Raw genomic sequence first — 15,232 nt, 5'->3', positions numbered from 1 at the left:
ATATAGAACCGTCCACGAGGATTCTGAATTATTCGTTGTCCCCCGCTGCTGCTACTACTTCCTCGAGTCTTCACGCTAACCTGGCGAACGTTTTGTCCTTCTCTTCTCTATTAATTCTGGGACGCACCGACGTGCGTCATAATCTAAATTTTTTTTTTTTTAAATATTTTGCATAAATTGGGGGGAAATTCAGCCTGAAAGTATCCTTTACAGTCCCAAGTATTATCTGCTTCAAGAATAATTATTTCTATTTTTATTTTTATTATTTTATTATTTTTATTATTATTATTATTAGATATGATTACGCTTTTTCTGAGATAGTTTCTTTATTATTGCGATATAATACGTGTAATAATTTAAAAACAGGTTTTAATAATGATAATATGTTGATAATAATATTAATTTATACAATATATAATACATCATATGGACTATGAAGAGTAAATTCAATTAAATCGCACGCAAAAGTGCAGATGAAAATTTGATTAATTTAATATTATAAATTTATAAAATAGATAGGTGAATTGGATCAATGTTGAAAATAATTATTGTTTCATGAGATAAAGTCTTTCTTCGGTATGTTATAAAAGTTCTTTTTTCTATTTTATATTATATACACAATATGCAACAAATGATTGCGAGGAAACTATTATTTTATTATTAATGTTTAATCGCGAATACTAATTTGTAATGATAAATTTGCGAAATAAGATTAAACACTATAAGCATAGTATTGAATTAATTTTATCACAATTATATATATACATATATCTCGAATTAATATATATAGATAATTGATATACATATAATTCATTTCAAAATAAGGAAAACATTGAAAAGGCATGGCTTAACATGGCATGATTGTTACATAAAATTATATAATAAGCTTCTTATTTAGTACATTAAAAGAATATATAATGATATTAGAGATAATTCTAAAAGATCTTGCTTATAAAAATTTGAAATTAGCAGACAATTTAAATCTAATCTGTAATTTAAATTTAAAGAAAAATCGATCTTAAATTATACATAGTAACACAATAATACGTAATTACTTTTGCGACGATATCAATTCATATCGAATAGTTAAATGCAGAACTTTACATTGTATGTAATTTTATACTATTTTCTACCACTTGTATAACACTATACATGTATACTTATGCACATAATATATGAAGAACAATTTATTGCGTCGTGAAGTAAATAGGAATAATGATACTACGAACAGAAAATACGATACATAATGATTAACATATTCAATAGATTTTTGAATAAAGCATAACGATTTGTTGATTAAAATGTGTCAACCGAAGGAACATACGTATATCTCGCATATGTATCTGTCAAGGAATTTCCAGATTGATTATTTGAATGGAAGATCTTTTTTTCGGCAATTTTTTCGGATCTCTAGAAATATATATTTTATTCTCTAAGATCACAATAGGATCATTACATATGAGGATAATGCATGAATTGACATTATAAAAAAATTAATAATTAATATAAAACTTAATATAATTTATTCATAATAATAATTAATGATTTAATATATCTAATATAACTTAACACATACTTATATGAGGTACATAAAAACTTAAATAAAACTTATATTATTAGAAATATTTTGCGAATATATAATATATATATATATATATATATATATATATATACATACAAATCTTTTATCAATTATATTTCTATTATTACTATTTATATTTAATGATTCTTTTTTTAATAAACTTTACTTTTTATTTATTTCTATCTTCTTATCATTTTCATTAGTGTAGTCAACGAATTGGAAATATAAATTGTGCACTTTAACGATTAAAATTAAGTGAGTTTAATTATTTCTAGAATTTATATCAGATTGATAAAAATCATTTTTTTTTATTGCTCTGCAAAATTATAACTAGAGTTGCATTATTAATAGATGAAGTTCTTATACTCTTGAGTAATTATTTTAATAATGTACACATGCAGAATATAAAAAAAATCATGAATAAATAAATAATCGACAAACGAGGTTTTATAGTCGTAAATTTTTTTCTTATCAAACAAGAGCGAAAAATTTCCTTGTTTTTATCACGAATGTGATCGCGCAAGTATTTATAAGAATGATACGTCAGGTTTGTATTTTGCTGCAATATTATTAGTCATTTAGTTCACGAGCTCGTGCCAATGATGAAAGGATCCAAGATAACGAGATGTTCATTTTCCTATTGCATCGCAATCTTCCTATTGCGACAATGAATGCAACCAATAAAATTCTACATAAGTACGTTATGCCATAAAAAGATTTATGGATTTTAATACAGTTTTGCATTAATAAAATAAACAATTAATTAATTTTATACTCGCAATATAAAGATTAGTTTTTATTTTAGAATTTAAATAATTTCTTTTATTGCAGTTAAATCAGAAATATATTCTTTTATTTCTGATCAAATTTGAATCTCCATCAAAGTAATCTATCAAAAGTCCATTGCATTTAAGAATTGCGATTAATATTTTCCAACAATTCCAAATCTTTGCGTTACGATATATGACGTTTAAAAAAAATTATATTTTTTTTTATTTTTGTTCTAGAGATTTTAAAAGAAATACGTTAACTTAATCTTAAAAATATTAAACAAACATTATAAATATTGCATTTGGTAATACTGCGATATTTTTTTACGATCATTGTCCGCAAGTTTGTTGAACCCGACAGAACTCAAGGTCCACGCTTACTTTCATGTTTCATTACTCAAACATTATCCTCGATTATTTAACGCGGCAAAACATAATTCTTATCGCAATATATAAAATATTTACATATTTGTTTTGTCTCTCTTTCTCTCTCTCTCTCTCCTTGCAACAATTAATTAATTAATTTTATATTATTGTATATATGATAATTTAATTATATATTATTATTAATAAATTTTACATTTATATTGTAATCTTACCTATGTATGAGATGCTTTTTATAAAATAATGAAAATTATATTTAGGATTTAAAAATATATAGATGATGTCTCTCTCTCGCTCTTTCTAATTTTTCTCTATTTTTGCTTCGATACTTGGTTATTCACTTTTCTCCCATTATTTTTACGTCATATTTACGAATTGCGTTACATGACATTTCACGATAAGGGAATTCCAACGTGTAGACTCTTGGTCAAGTCAGTCTGAGCGTTTTCCCATGACGCATACCGATTCTTCGATTACATCTGTTTCACTCGTTTATGAATGGCGAATATTTTAGCACATATCTTTAAAGAAATACGCATTCGTTATAGCTATGTATGACACACGTGCAATGAGACAATAATAGACTGTTTTTTTTTTTATCCTGACTTCATTTGTGTATCATGATGCTATCGTATCCGCAAGTCATTAAAATTCTTAATTAATTCATAAAATGAATGAATTAATCTGTGACTTTTTCTTTCTATGAACTTGTAAATTTCAATGATATTAATAAATAAAAATATCTAAAAAAAACTTTAACTATTTTTAAATAATTATAATTAATTTATAATTTTTGCTGAAAATTTTTTTTTTAGTTATTGAAATATATAATATCGAAAATTATTAAAAAGAGTATTAAAGGACTTTTAGCTATTTTTACGCTTGCATTTAATCCATTATTTTTAAATGTCGCAAGATCAGCACGTATGATCTTATACGTATTCATTATATACTACTTATTGCCTAATTATCTACCATCTACGTCAATGCGTTTACATTGTATACTTCGTCTAAACATCCTTATACTTTCACTGTCGCAATAGGTAAGATGGAAAGGAAGCCAAGGAAGATAATTCATTTATCTTTTTCACTTTTTATCTTGTAGCGAGAAAATGTCATTTTATTTGTTGTCAAGGGTTTACAAGATATGCATATAAGAATTCTAAAAGTTTAAAAATTAATTGACTTAAGTTACATTACTTGATTATACTTAGATAAAGCGGTATATAGCAAAGACATTTTAATATATGTTTATATTAACAAAAGTTATAAAGAATTAAATTATTTTTCAAATTAAATCAAAATGATGAATTTTGCAAGTTTCGAGATAATCAGTTTTAAATATACAAAAAAGTGTTTTTTTTTTCTATCGACGGTAAAGCTTTTTAAAAATATTCTACAGTGCTATTTTAATTTAAAAAGAAGAATTATTTTATTTATATGGAAGAAAAAGATTTTATTTTTATTATTACGTTTTATTCTTTTTATTTCATTTTTTTTTTCATCTTTCGTGTGCTCTTTCTTTCATTCTCCTATGCAGAAAAGTAAATTTTTTTTTTTAGAATAACCAACAAGTACGATAAACGATTAAAACTTAAATTTATAATAAATGAAGAGTATTTTTAAACATCTCTATCGATAGCTGAAAAAAAATACTTTTTTGTACATTTGAAACTCAAAACTTATGAATATACTACAATCATTTTGATTGCCTTTGAAAAATAAATTAATTCTTTTATACAACTTTTGTTTCGGTATTTTTAAAAAAAAACGTATATTTTTCCTGATATTTGCAAAAATATATAAAATACCATGATTTCAGAAGTTTTTGGGCGGGTAACTTCTTTTAGAAAACATTTTTAAATCCATATTTATAAGAAACTTGTTGTTCAGAATTAAATTTCCTATAAAATCTCAAAGTTTTGCCGGAACGTTTGAGCCCACCCTGTAGAATAGATAAAATACTCGAGACAAAACATAACTAACAGTTTGTTTATATTGTGTACGTATGTCGTACTGCTTGTATATATATATATATACATATGATAATCAATATTTCACATATAAAGAATGTGAACAGTGGGAGGGGATTGAGAGCGTATGGCGTACGGCGTGTTATTGTTTTTACTATCGTATTGTTATCATTCGCACGACGAAGCTCGAGCAGGAAGGCAAGCAGTGGTACGAGTGAGTCGCTCTATTCGTCGCATTATCCTTCGAAAAACGTAATTATTCCAAGCAATTATTACAATTGGCGATTAACATTTTTCTAAAATTTTATAAACGTTATATTTATTTGCTGACAATAGAATCGCGGTGAGTATAAAAATAATACAATTTTTTCCGAGTATCGGAAACTCGGAGAGAGAATCGGAGTTTCGTACGATCGTAATGTTTTTTTTTTCAATATCCTCACACTCATATATACATATATATGACACGTAATACTCGCAATTGTCTCACCTTGACCGAGAAAGAACATTGCCATGCAGATTGCGATGTATTTGCATGGTTCGGTTTCTCGCGGACCGATCTCCGATTATCTTGAACGGTTGCGACAATGTGCGTGTTAGGTAGAGGTTTTTGCATGTTACGCAACATGGATTGATTGATCATTTGATTGCGTCAAGTGGCGGGAACAATAGCCCGCCTATTCAGTCAAGCATAACCCCGTTTTACCATCTTAATCTGTCACATCCGCGGCAATACCTTACCCTTTATTATGCGACGCAGGCTTCTACGTGCCGGAAGTTTTATTCTCTTTTGTTGCGCGATTAATAATCTTGAGGAAAGGTGAAGGTCGATTTTCGCGTATCGTGTTATTGTCGAGTAATTGCATGATAAAAGGCAAATGTAATAAAGCTTTAGTTCGTGATTTATAACACACAATACATGATAGTATGTTATATTTATAACGATTAAAATATAAAAAAAAAAATAATATAAAATGTAACGCAAAAATAAAGAATTTAGTAATTATGCTTATATATAGATTCGTATTGTGTGTTTATACAATTATTATGATAAATCAAATATGCATGTGTATAAGAAATATTTAATTGTGATTTTTGCAGATCTTATTTTAGTTTATTACGAGAGATAAAGTTATCATACTTGGAAGTTATGCATATCGTCGATATACACATGTCGTACTTGATCCTAAATACTGTCTAATTTATATTACTGGACCTTATAAATAATACTAAAAATAATATTACATATTAAAAGATATTTATCGAGATAATACGATTATGAAACTTGCTGACGAAGAAACGCAATACGTTAAACTACTTTGACTCTTATTTTAAAGCAGATTTTTATCTTTTATTCAGAGCGCTTGCTTCATTTAATTTTTATATATTTATTAGTTTATCGTTTATTTATTAGCTCTCAGGTTAAACGCTTTTCTCGGATATAGTACTCCTTTCGCTGTCCGTCCTTTGTGGCGCACGCGGTGCTCGCTGGTTGCGGGTAGTTATGGTCGTAGGTAATTCCCTGTCGCTTCCTATTCTCCTCAGACTGGTATCTCTATCCGAATAATCTTTACTCTTAGAACACCTCAGTCCGTTTATGTTGACGTAGACAATGTAGACCGCGAAGCTTCCCACCAGGAACATCGCCATTCCCACGCCGCTTACCGTGTACACCTGTAATCAGCGAAAGTGAGCTTATGTTGTATCTCTGATGTTTCGGCTTACCGAATCCAAATCCCTTTAAAAGAGCATTTTCCGAGAGAGAGAGGTTTTCAAATCATTTTCTATTTCTCGCGTAACACTGATTCTTGTCACGATGCAGAAAGAGAAAGAATATCGAAAGATATTTTTATTTCGTAAAAGATGATTTTTAAGAAAATTTTTTCTACATATGATCTGTCAAAAGTAATGAGATTGATGTACAATCCTTTTTTACTGTATGGTATTTTAAAAAGGCATCAATTTCATTATTTGTATAACTCTCTCTCTCTCTCTCTCTCACTCTCACTCTCACTCTCATTCTCTCTCTTTCTCGTAGAACAAAACATCACCATTGTCCACCACTCGTTATCGTCCATTCCCGAAACTAAGATCCTCTCGCTATCCTCGCTTTCCCGTAGCTTCTTGATCTCCTTGACGGTCGTGGCGCATCCTGTTAACGGTTCATTCTCTCGATTCAGGAATCTCCTGAACGTATACGGCACGTCCTCGTCGTCGTTCTCTGACATTGCATGGCTTTTTTCGGTTCCTTCCACATTGCTTTTCTCCTTTTCGTCCCATTTGCCCCCGTCCCAATAAATTTTGGCCCTATTCTGCCGAACGATCACGCTACCTAGGCGCTCTAGATTACTTGTGCTTGTCTTTACGGACAGATCGAGAGATCTCGATGCTTTCTGCGATTCCGTGTTGTCTGTCAATAACATGTTCGATATCATGTGATTCCAATCCAGAGGGTTTATTTCATTCTTACATCTCTTGTTTTTGCTGTAAAATAATCGTACTTTGATGGGTTACATTTTGCATCATAAATCATGATCTAATAAATTACATACTTATAATAAAGCTCTATTATATATCTTGAGAAAAGTTTTACTTGATCAATTTTATCAATATTAAGCCAATAAGCTAATTTATATATTTTTTTTTGTTTTTTTCTAAATTAAAAAAAAAGAAAAGAAAAATGGATTATCCAAAATGGATATTCCAAAATTGATTATTGAAATGGATAATAAATAGTAAAAAATTTTGTTAAAAAAGTTACATTAAAAAATCATAATGACTCATAGAAATATGAGATCATAAAACTCTACTGTCGCTTGAATTATTATAACATTATCGAATGCATAAATCGTTATTTAACGATTATAAATGATCGGGATTTGCAATTACTTAATTACCGACAGCTCGTTATAAACTTATTAAATCACTAGTTTTTTTTTTTTTTTCATTTCTTATACGTGTGTTGCAAAATTGTTTTTTTTTTTTATCGCTGAGCTTTTGGTTAAATAGAAATTTCGCTCACCATAACATTTTTAAAGTCTTCACATAAATTCCTATGGCATTCTCTAACCATCTGACTTGTCTCAGATCCTCGACATCGTACTTTCCAGAGCCATTTTTAGGCATCCATTCCGAATTTTCAACTCTCCATTCCAGATCGTTAATTACATTTCTGATGAAAAAAAAAAAATTAACATGAAATATTTTTATCATATATGAAGAAAAACAATATTATTTGTATAAGAAAAATATTATTTAATAATATATTGAACTCTGTTTTAAATTTGTACGTATATATTAATATACAGGGTGTCTTGTAGTAACCGTATCACTTATTGTGTGCAAGTAAAGCGAGTTAAATCTAATAATAAAATTTCTTAGCGACTTCTACAAAAATTTATAAGAAACCAATTAAAAAAAATTGATCAATGATTAAGCAACTTATTATAATAATTAATATTCTCTGCTCACAGAGTAATTTGCTTGATCTTATTCTTTCATTCGCAATCATTTAATATTCAAATAGTACATAATTGTGAAATCAATATTGTGTTGCGTGATAAAAGATATTGCAAATGTCATACACATGTATGCATATCATTATAGTTTGCTATAAAAATGTAGAAAAAAAAAACAAACTTTATTGCAAGCAAGTATTTTAAATTGTCTTTTAAACCGACTTTTCTCATGTATGAAGTGCGCGAGACGTTATCTTATTAGGTAGTCGGTATTTATTTCATCTGTTTTTAAAAATAAAAGAGAGAAAATGCAATTATCTTTATAGCGTTTTATTATTTAGAAAACGTTGCTAAATTTATAGGCATAAATAGATTTTACTTTGAAAGAGATAAATATTATAATTTAAACGTATAAGAAAGTTTGTAAGAGAGTGTGCATTCAAATAGTTTTTCACAATATTTCAATCATAAAGAAGTTTAGTTGTAAACAGATATATATTTGCGTATTATATTTATAGCATCGCATTCTCTCTGTAAAACGGCATACCGTTCATTCATATATGATACGAGATTTTTTCTGCGACTTAAAGATGACCTCGGCGCGATTGCTGTTCCGGAGAATGAAACGTTAAAATGCTGGGAAAAAAGCAAGGGTACCGGCAAGTTTTATCGCGAGTTACCGAGAATCCTTGCCCTCAATTGAGTTTGACACATTTAACGGAAGTAGAAATCGCGCTTTCGAATAAACGAATAAACTTGTGCATGACATCTCTTAGATGCCGCGTTATCGGCACACGACACATAATTGATATAAAATTATTATATCAATAAATCTATAATTGTAATATAATTGCGAATTGAAGTCTATAATTGGAGTCAAGCGTAGGTCATAGTGATAGTAAAAACCGCTAATAATATTGAGGAAAATCATACGTTTTTAATAAGGAACATCCGCAACGTTTTTGCTAATAATGAATCATTACGACACATTGGATATAAATAACGTAAAAATCGTATCAATTATACCTAATGATCAAATTATTCAAATCACAATCCCGTTGAAATATATTATAATTTCGGATAAAGGATCGTCAATTGAGTAATCTATCAATTATTCATCTCTATGTAATCGCCATTGCTGATTCATGTATATAATACTTCATTGGTGTACAGTTTGTGATTAATAATAAAACGATATTAGCGCGAATAACAGAAAGCTGCTATCACATGTTTATATATATATTTGAAGCTGTTTAAAGTTTAAATGTTATTATGTGTATGAAGTTTATTACAGATAATTGGAGATATAATTAAGTCTACAATTATATAATTTATTGATATATATGAAGTTCTCTATTTAAACTTGAAAAGTAGATTAAAAAAAATTTATCTTGTACTACAAATTCGCTATATTATTCATATGTTAACGCACTTTACATAATTATGTTAAAAAGTGTAATTATTTTTAATTAAATATTTTAATATTTTAATATTATGATAATTACAAATTTAATTTTAATATCATAATGGATTAATATTTAACTATCAAATACTACATAATGGATTAATATTAATCATCAAAATATAGTATGTTTAAATAACTTAAAATAAATAAATTAAATTATTTAATTTAATTAAACTGACTAATAAGCTAATAATTGAGAATTTATGTAAGAGATGAGAGAAAATTTATTTATACATTTAAATTGTTAATTTTCAAGTATAGTAATTGTTTTAATTATTTAAGCGAAATACATCTCATTTGGAAATTTTCTCTCTCTATTCTTAAGAAAATACAGATATTTTATTAATAAGAATCTATTTTTTTCAAAAATTAATTAAGCAGCCTAATGAATAATTATTATATAATTTGTAAATAAATTTTGTTGTGAAATTTGTTAATAATTACCTAGAATCTTCCAAGAGCAATATAGTGTTAGTTGATTTTATGAGATTTAAGTAATCTTTCAAATTTCCTTCGCTGATAATTAGTATAGTTGCGTTGATAGAATCGTTGAAAAACTTCTTCTTCGGTTTTCCAATATGCACGATGTGGGATGTATAATCTATAACATCAAATTGATATAAAAAAATTGATGTATACATTTAGAATTTTTAAAAGGGCGAAAGCAATATCGAGTTTAGGATAAATCAGAGAAAATAGAGAGAGAATTCAAAATATTTAAAAAATAATTTTTTTAAGCATACTTTAATCAATATCACACACGAGCTTAACAAAATCTATAATATTTTATATAAATCTAATATTTTTGAATACATATATGATATCTTTGCTGTGTTTTAACAATTATTATGCACAGAGAATATGACGATATCTGTCATGAATGCATTATTATATCTGTTATGCAATACTTTGATGGGTAAGGCTTCAGTGTTCTGATTCAAATTATAAATGCGTTAAAAATTATTATAACATTGACATTTGTATATTAGAACTTGTTTTACATGAATATGCTATTAAAGCATCGTAAAATTCTCTGTAACAGAAAAATTAAGACATAATTCCATACCTTTCTCGTCGTTATCATCAATTATAACGCATAAATTCTTAGCAATAGCATTTATTGTTAGTTTTTTTGCAACATTTTGTATACCATTATCATTTTCATCATTAATATTAGCTACTAACGTGAAGGACTTCCACTTTAAGATTTCTATCATTCTCAAGACTCCCTACAAAAAAAAAAACGTTCACGTTTTAATCATTTATTCATTAATATAAAATTGTTTGAATATGGCTGGGATAAATTTTTGTTTACTTGCGATCTATTTGTATAATAAACTTAAATAAATAATAATTTAAATAAATAAAATTTAATATGTTTAATAATTTAAATAAATGGAATTCAGCAATTGGTAATATTTTTAGAGATTGTAACAATTATTATTTTTAACTAGGTTTTTTTTTTTAAATTTATGTCATGTCTTATTTTGTAATTTATTTGCATTTAATAATTATATATATATATATATATATATATTATATATTATATTAATTCATCAACTATAATTATTATGCCGATTAAAAAATATTGCAGCTAGTTTTAAACATATTTATATATGCGAAAAAAAAGATTACCAATAGAGACAAGTCATATTTATAAAACTAATTAGCAGAAAATAGCGAATACTATGAATTATGAATACACAAGCATTGCATATATAATATTGAAGTGAATTTATGATACATAAATGATTTATATAAAAATTGCAACAAATACGTATACGTACTCTCTTTGTATGTGTATGTACATACATCATTAAATGCACTTCACTATGGCAATAAAAAACTTTGTAGCTATTTGCGGATAAGTGCCGACATTTTCAGCAATCAACTCCTATTCATATTCAATCGAGCTAACCATTCAGTACCGTGTGATTTTACCGTACAATGTTTTTATTTACATAATTTGCAATTTATAATATAAAATAAGTTGTACAGACAGCTATTAGATTATTTATTTAATTTATTAATTATTTATTTCAATGCAAATATATTTAAATAGATGTAGAGAAATCTCTCTATATGTGTATATATTAAAAAAAAAAAAATTGTATTATAAACATATTTTTTTTAAATGTAGTAATTTTAAATGTAGTAAAAATAAAGCTAGTTGTGAAAAGGAAATAATTAGATGCAGTATCATAATTAAGCTTATTAGACTTAATATCGATATAAATTATTAGAGGTATGTAATGGTATTATTAACGTAAAACTTAAAAACTTGCGTAACGATCCGTTAGTGTCGCATTATGCAAAGATTATGATAAGCTCAACATCATTACGAGAGAAAAAAATAGACTTATGTGATTACACAAGATCATATATGGCCATATATAATTATATATGTCTATTTTTTTTCCCGGGAAGTTAATTGCTTTGATCGTAAATAACGATTTCCATCTTCCGTTTGTAGAACAAAGTTTTACAAAGGCTAAGCAACAATATTGCGAATTTATCGTTGAGAATAATCTTCAATCAATGAAACCTGTATTAGATAGGAATCTGATTCCTCCGCCAAATAATGCAAATACGGAGAAATCGATGGTTTTCTGACGATATGCGACACTTTCAATATCGAAGTCACTTTGTGAACTGCTTCAGCATTTGTCATAGTGTCCGGTCCGATAATACCTGAATAATTATCAGACATATATAAATCAATTCATATAAGATTATTTAAGTATGTATTTCTTTAAGAAATACAAACTTTATGTATTTAATATATATATATATATATATATATATATATATATATTTTTTTTTGTTTATATTATATTATATATTTTTAATATTTTATTTTATTTATTTTTTTTTAAAGAACTATATTTTATAAAAATTAATTTACAAAAAGAGGTCAACAATGATTGCTGATTATTAATTTTTGGTTAAGAAATTAGTGTCGAATATACAATCGAGGAGGACCTTTACCTAAATAATGAGGTGGGTGCAGACAGTTGATATTTGCCCACACGAGAGCCTTCATTACCGCTTTCAAAGCACCCGTTATAGTTCCGCATGTATCGAAAACAGTAACTCCTACAAATAGTTTGTTTCGCGATTAATTTTTTTTTTTTTTTTGCACATCAGTATTCTATTCCGCGTTACATTATTATTAATGATTAATTAATCGAGTGTTTGATCGGAATCAAAGTATTTAAATTTTTACCGATTTTGAATCCATCGGTTTTGTTATTGTGAATCTCAGCGAAGAGCTTGGCGGCCTCGTAGAGTAAAACGCCCTTTGTCGATAGCTTCGTGCACGATGCATCGTAGTGCACGCTCGTTAGCAGCGAAATTTGTGCGGATTCACCGCATTCCGTGCGCACACCGCAAGTGCACGCGGCGGCTATCACGAAGATTACGCACCAAATTCGTGAGAAGTTCATATTTCGATAAGATAAATCGATATTCGATTAATTATCTTTCGAATTTTTCAAAAATTAAAAAAGAGGAAGCGTAAATACTTTCTCTCTCTTTTTTGTATGAATTCTTCTCGTAGTATAAAACGGATATTAATAATAATAAATGATTAAAATGTTTTATTGCAATATTATATGATTTACTGTCGCGAAATGATTACGAAATTTCTTCTTTGGTTAACTGTCAGCCAGTATAAATAAACTCGGAAATAATAAATTCACAAGTTTTATATAAACGATTTCCTTTTTTTTTTTTAATTATATATTAATTTTTTATTTATTTTTTAATTATATATATTTTTAATAATATATATTCGAGATGTAATTATGTTTTCATGTAGTTTCATTTGTTAATCATTTGAAGGATTATATAATGCCATTCTTAATTGTGTAAAAAAAATGTGAAATGCATTGAAAATTATTTTGTCGAAACGGACATATTTACGAATTTACAAACGAAGTTTCATGTATACAAAACACACGACTGTAAGACACAATGATGTTCGTTTTAAAGCATATAAACAGAGTATAATATCACGATGTCACGTCTCTTGCGACAGATTTCACTAAACTACCTATCTCAAGTGCAAACCTTGATATTGAATTCCGGAAGCTTTATAAGCTAACCGCATATATTTCGCGAATTTGTAAGGTTTTAAACACGGCTTCGAATCATAGAAGTTCTCAAAATCTATTCTTTGAAAGAACCACAAAGAAATATTACGAGTAGAATTTGTTTGGGGAGGGAGGGGGTGAAGGGGTTAATTTTATATAGGAAATATAATAAAAAAACTATTTAGTTGATAGAATATTTATATTAAATTGGCGTGTATATATATATATATATATATATATATATATATATATATATATATATATGTGCAATACAAGATATTATATTACACATAATTGATTATTTTTATTTTTTTCTGTTTTTCTAGAATAATAGACATTGTTGATGAAGATAGAAGATTTAATAAACATAATAATTGAAAAAATGTTTTTCGTAAAAAAATAAGTATACAAAAATTAAAAAATTAATAAAAAATTACATATTTTTATTTTTATTTTATTTTTTTTTACAAAAATTTATTTTCTTGCCGATTGTATCATAATTTATTAAACTATATAATAATATTAATTTTTTCTCCTTTAACTAATTCGATGTGAGAACCTCTCTCTCTTAATTCAAGTGTAATCTTGTTAACACAGTCAGTTAGCTAAGAGGAATCCTTTATTTAATCCTTCTTACATCATTCGTTCTTATGTAACTTTGTTTGAAATATATTAAAGATATTGCACAAGAATATATATATATATATATATATATATATATATATATATATATTTTAATATAATACTTTATATTAATATTTGTTACATTCTTTTATTTTATAAAACGCGTTTCTTGCAAAAAAATGAGAAAGTCAGTTTTTATTTTTGTATCGTGAGACATGTTGATAAAAAGCAAAACGACGAAAAAAATTTTCTTTTAATTTTTAAGAATATAAAAAGTATTTCTCTCCTTCTCTCTCTTCTTTTTATTCTTTATTATTTTTTATTTTTTGTTATATCTTGCTTTACTTTATATATATTTATGTAAAAATCTATTAAGGGGAGATTTCTCTTAATATTATATTAATTAATATTTTTATATATATTGTTTGTGTGATAACGGTTTAATTGTAGAATTTTTTTTTATATAATAATATTGATAATATTGATAACACAGATGGCGGTATAAATCAATAAGGCAACGTATTGTGATGAGTAAAAAAATTTTGTTAATCTTAACGAACAATGCGAGGTGGCACCACTGATCGCACAATACACAATCGATGAAAAAAATTATATGTTATACAATAAAATTATAATATCGATGAACACACAATTAATAATTAATAAATATATATAAGAGTAATTTGTCGGTTAACTGCCAGCAATTATTTTGATTGTCTGTAAAGCAGTGTGCGTTATGAAAATAAAAAAAAATTACATGTATGTCTGTAATTAATTTTATTATAATTTTTGAGATAATTGATAAGAATAAAATAATTATTTCTTATATATATTTCTTATATATATTTTTATATATATTATTTATCTTATATATATTTTTAT

At 26.6% G+C, this 15,232-nt stretch overlaps 1 protein-coding gene across 1 annotated transcript; it reads right to left on the bottom strand.

Annotated features, from left to right (window-relative positions):
- Positions 1–5,066: 5,066 nt before the first annotated feature.
- LOC126855125 (uncharacterized) lies at positions 5,067–13,677 on the bottom strand. The gene is made up of 8 exons (XM_050602519.1): positions 12,859–13,677; positions 12,621–12,728; positions 12,178–12,323; positions 10,699–10,861; positions 10,077–10,233; positions 7,732–7,881; positions 6,761–7,193; positions 5,067–6,383 (listed from the first exon to the last, which is right to left on the bottom strand). The coding sequence occupies exons 1-8, from the start codon at positions 13,076–13,078 to the stop codon at positions 6,132–6,134; spliced, it is 1,629 nt and encodes a 542-aa protein (XP_050458476.1). The 5' UTR covers positions 13,079–13,677; the 3' UTR covers positions 5,067–6,131.
- Positions 13,678–15,232: the final 1,555 nt, after the last annotated feature.

This window comes from Cataglyphis hispanica, chromosome 15, assembly GCF_021464435.1.
Source record: "Cataglyphis hispanica isolate Lineage 1 chromosome 15, ULB_Chis1_1.0, whole genome shotgun sequence".
Classification (NCBI taxonomy): domain Eukaryota; kingdom Metazoa; phylum Arthropoda; class Insecta; order Hymenoptera; family Formicidae; genus Cataglyphis; species Cataglyphis hispanica.
The sequence above is the reverse complement of the archived record's forward strand: the minus strand, read 5'-3'. Positions and strand labels throughout refer to the sequence as shown.

Bases quoted from the DNA above. Each gene is read 5' to 3' on its own strand.
- LOC126855125 (XM_050602519.1), bottom strand. From the start codon at position 13,078: ATGAACTTCTCACGAATTTGGTGCGTAATCTTCGTGATAGCCGCCGCG. The intron at 12,324-12,620 runs GTAAAGGTCCTC...ATAATTATTCAG, and splicing joins GCACCCACCTCATTATTTAG to GTATTATCGGACCGGACACT. The intron at 6,384-6,760 runs GTGATGTTTTGT...CGCTGATTACAG, and splicing joins ATAACGAGTGGTGGACAATG to GTGTACACGGTAAGCGGCGT.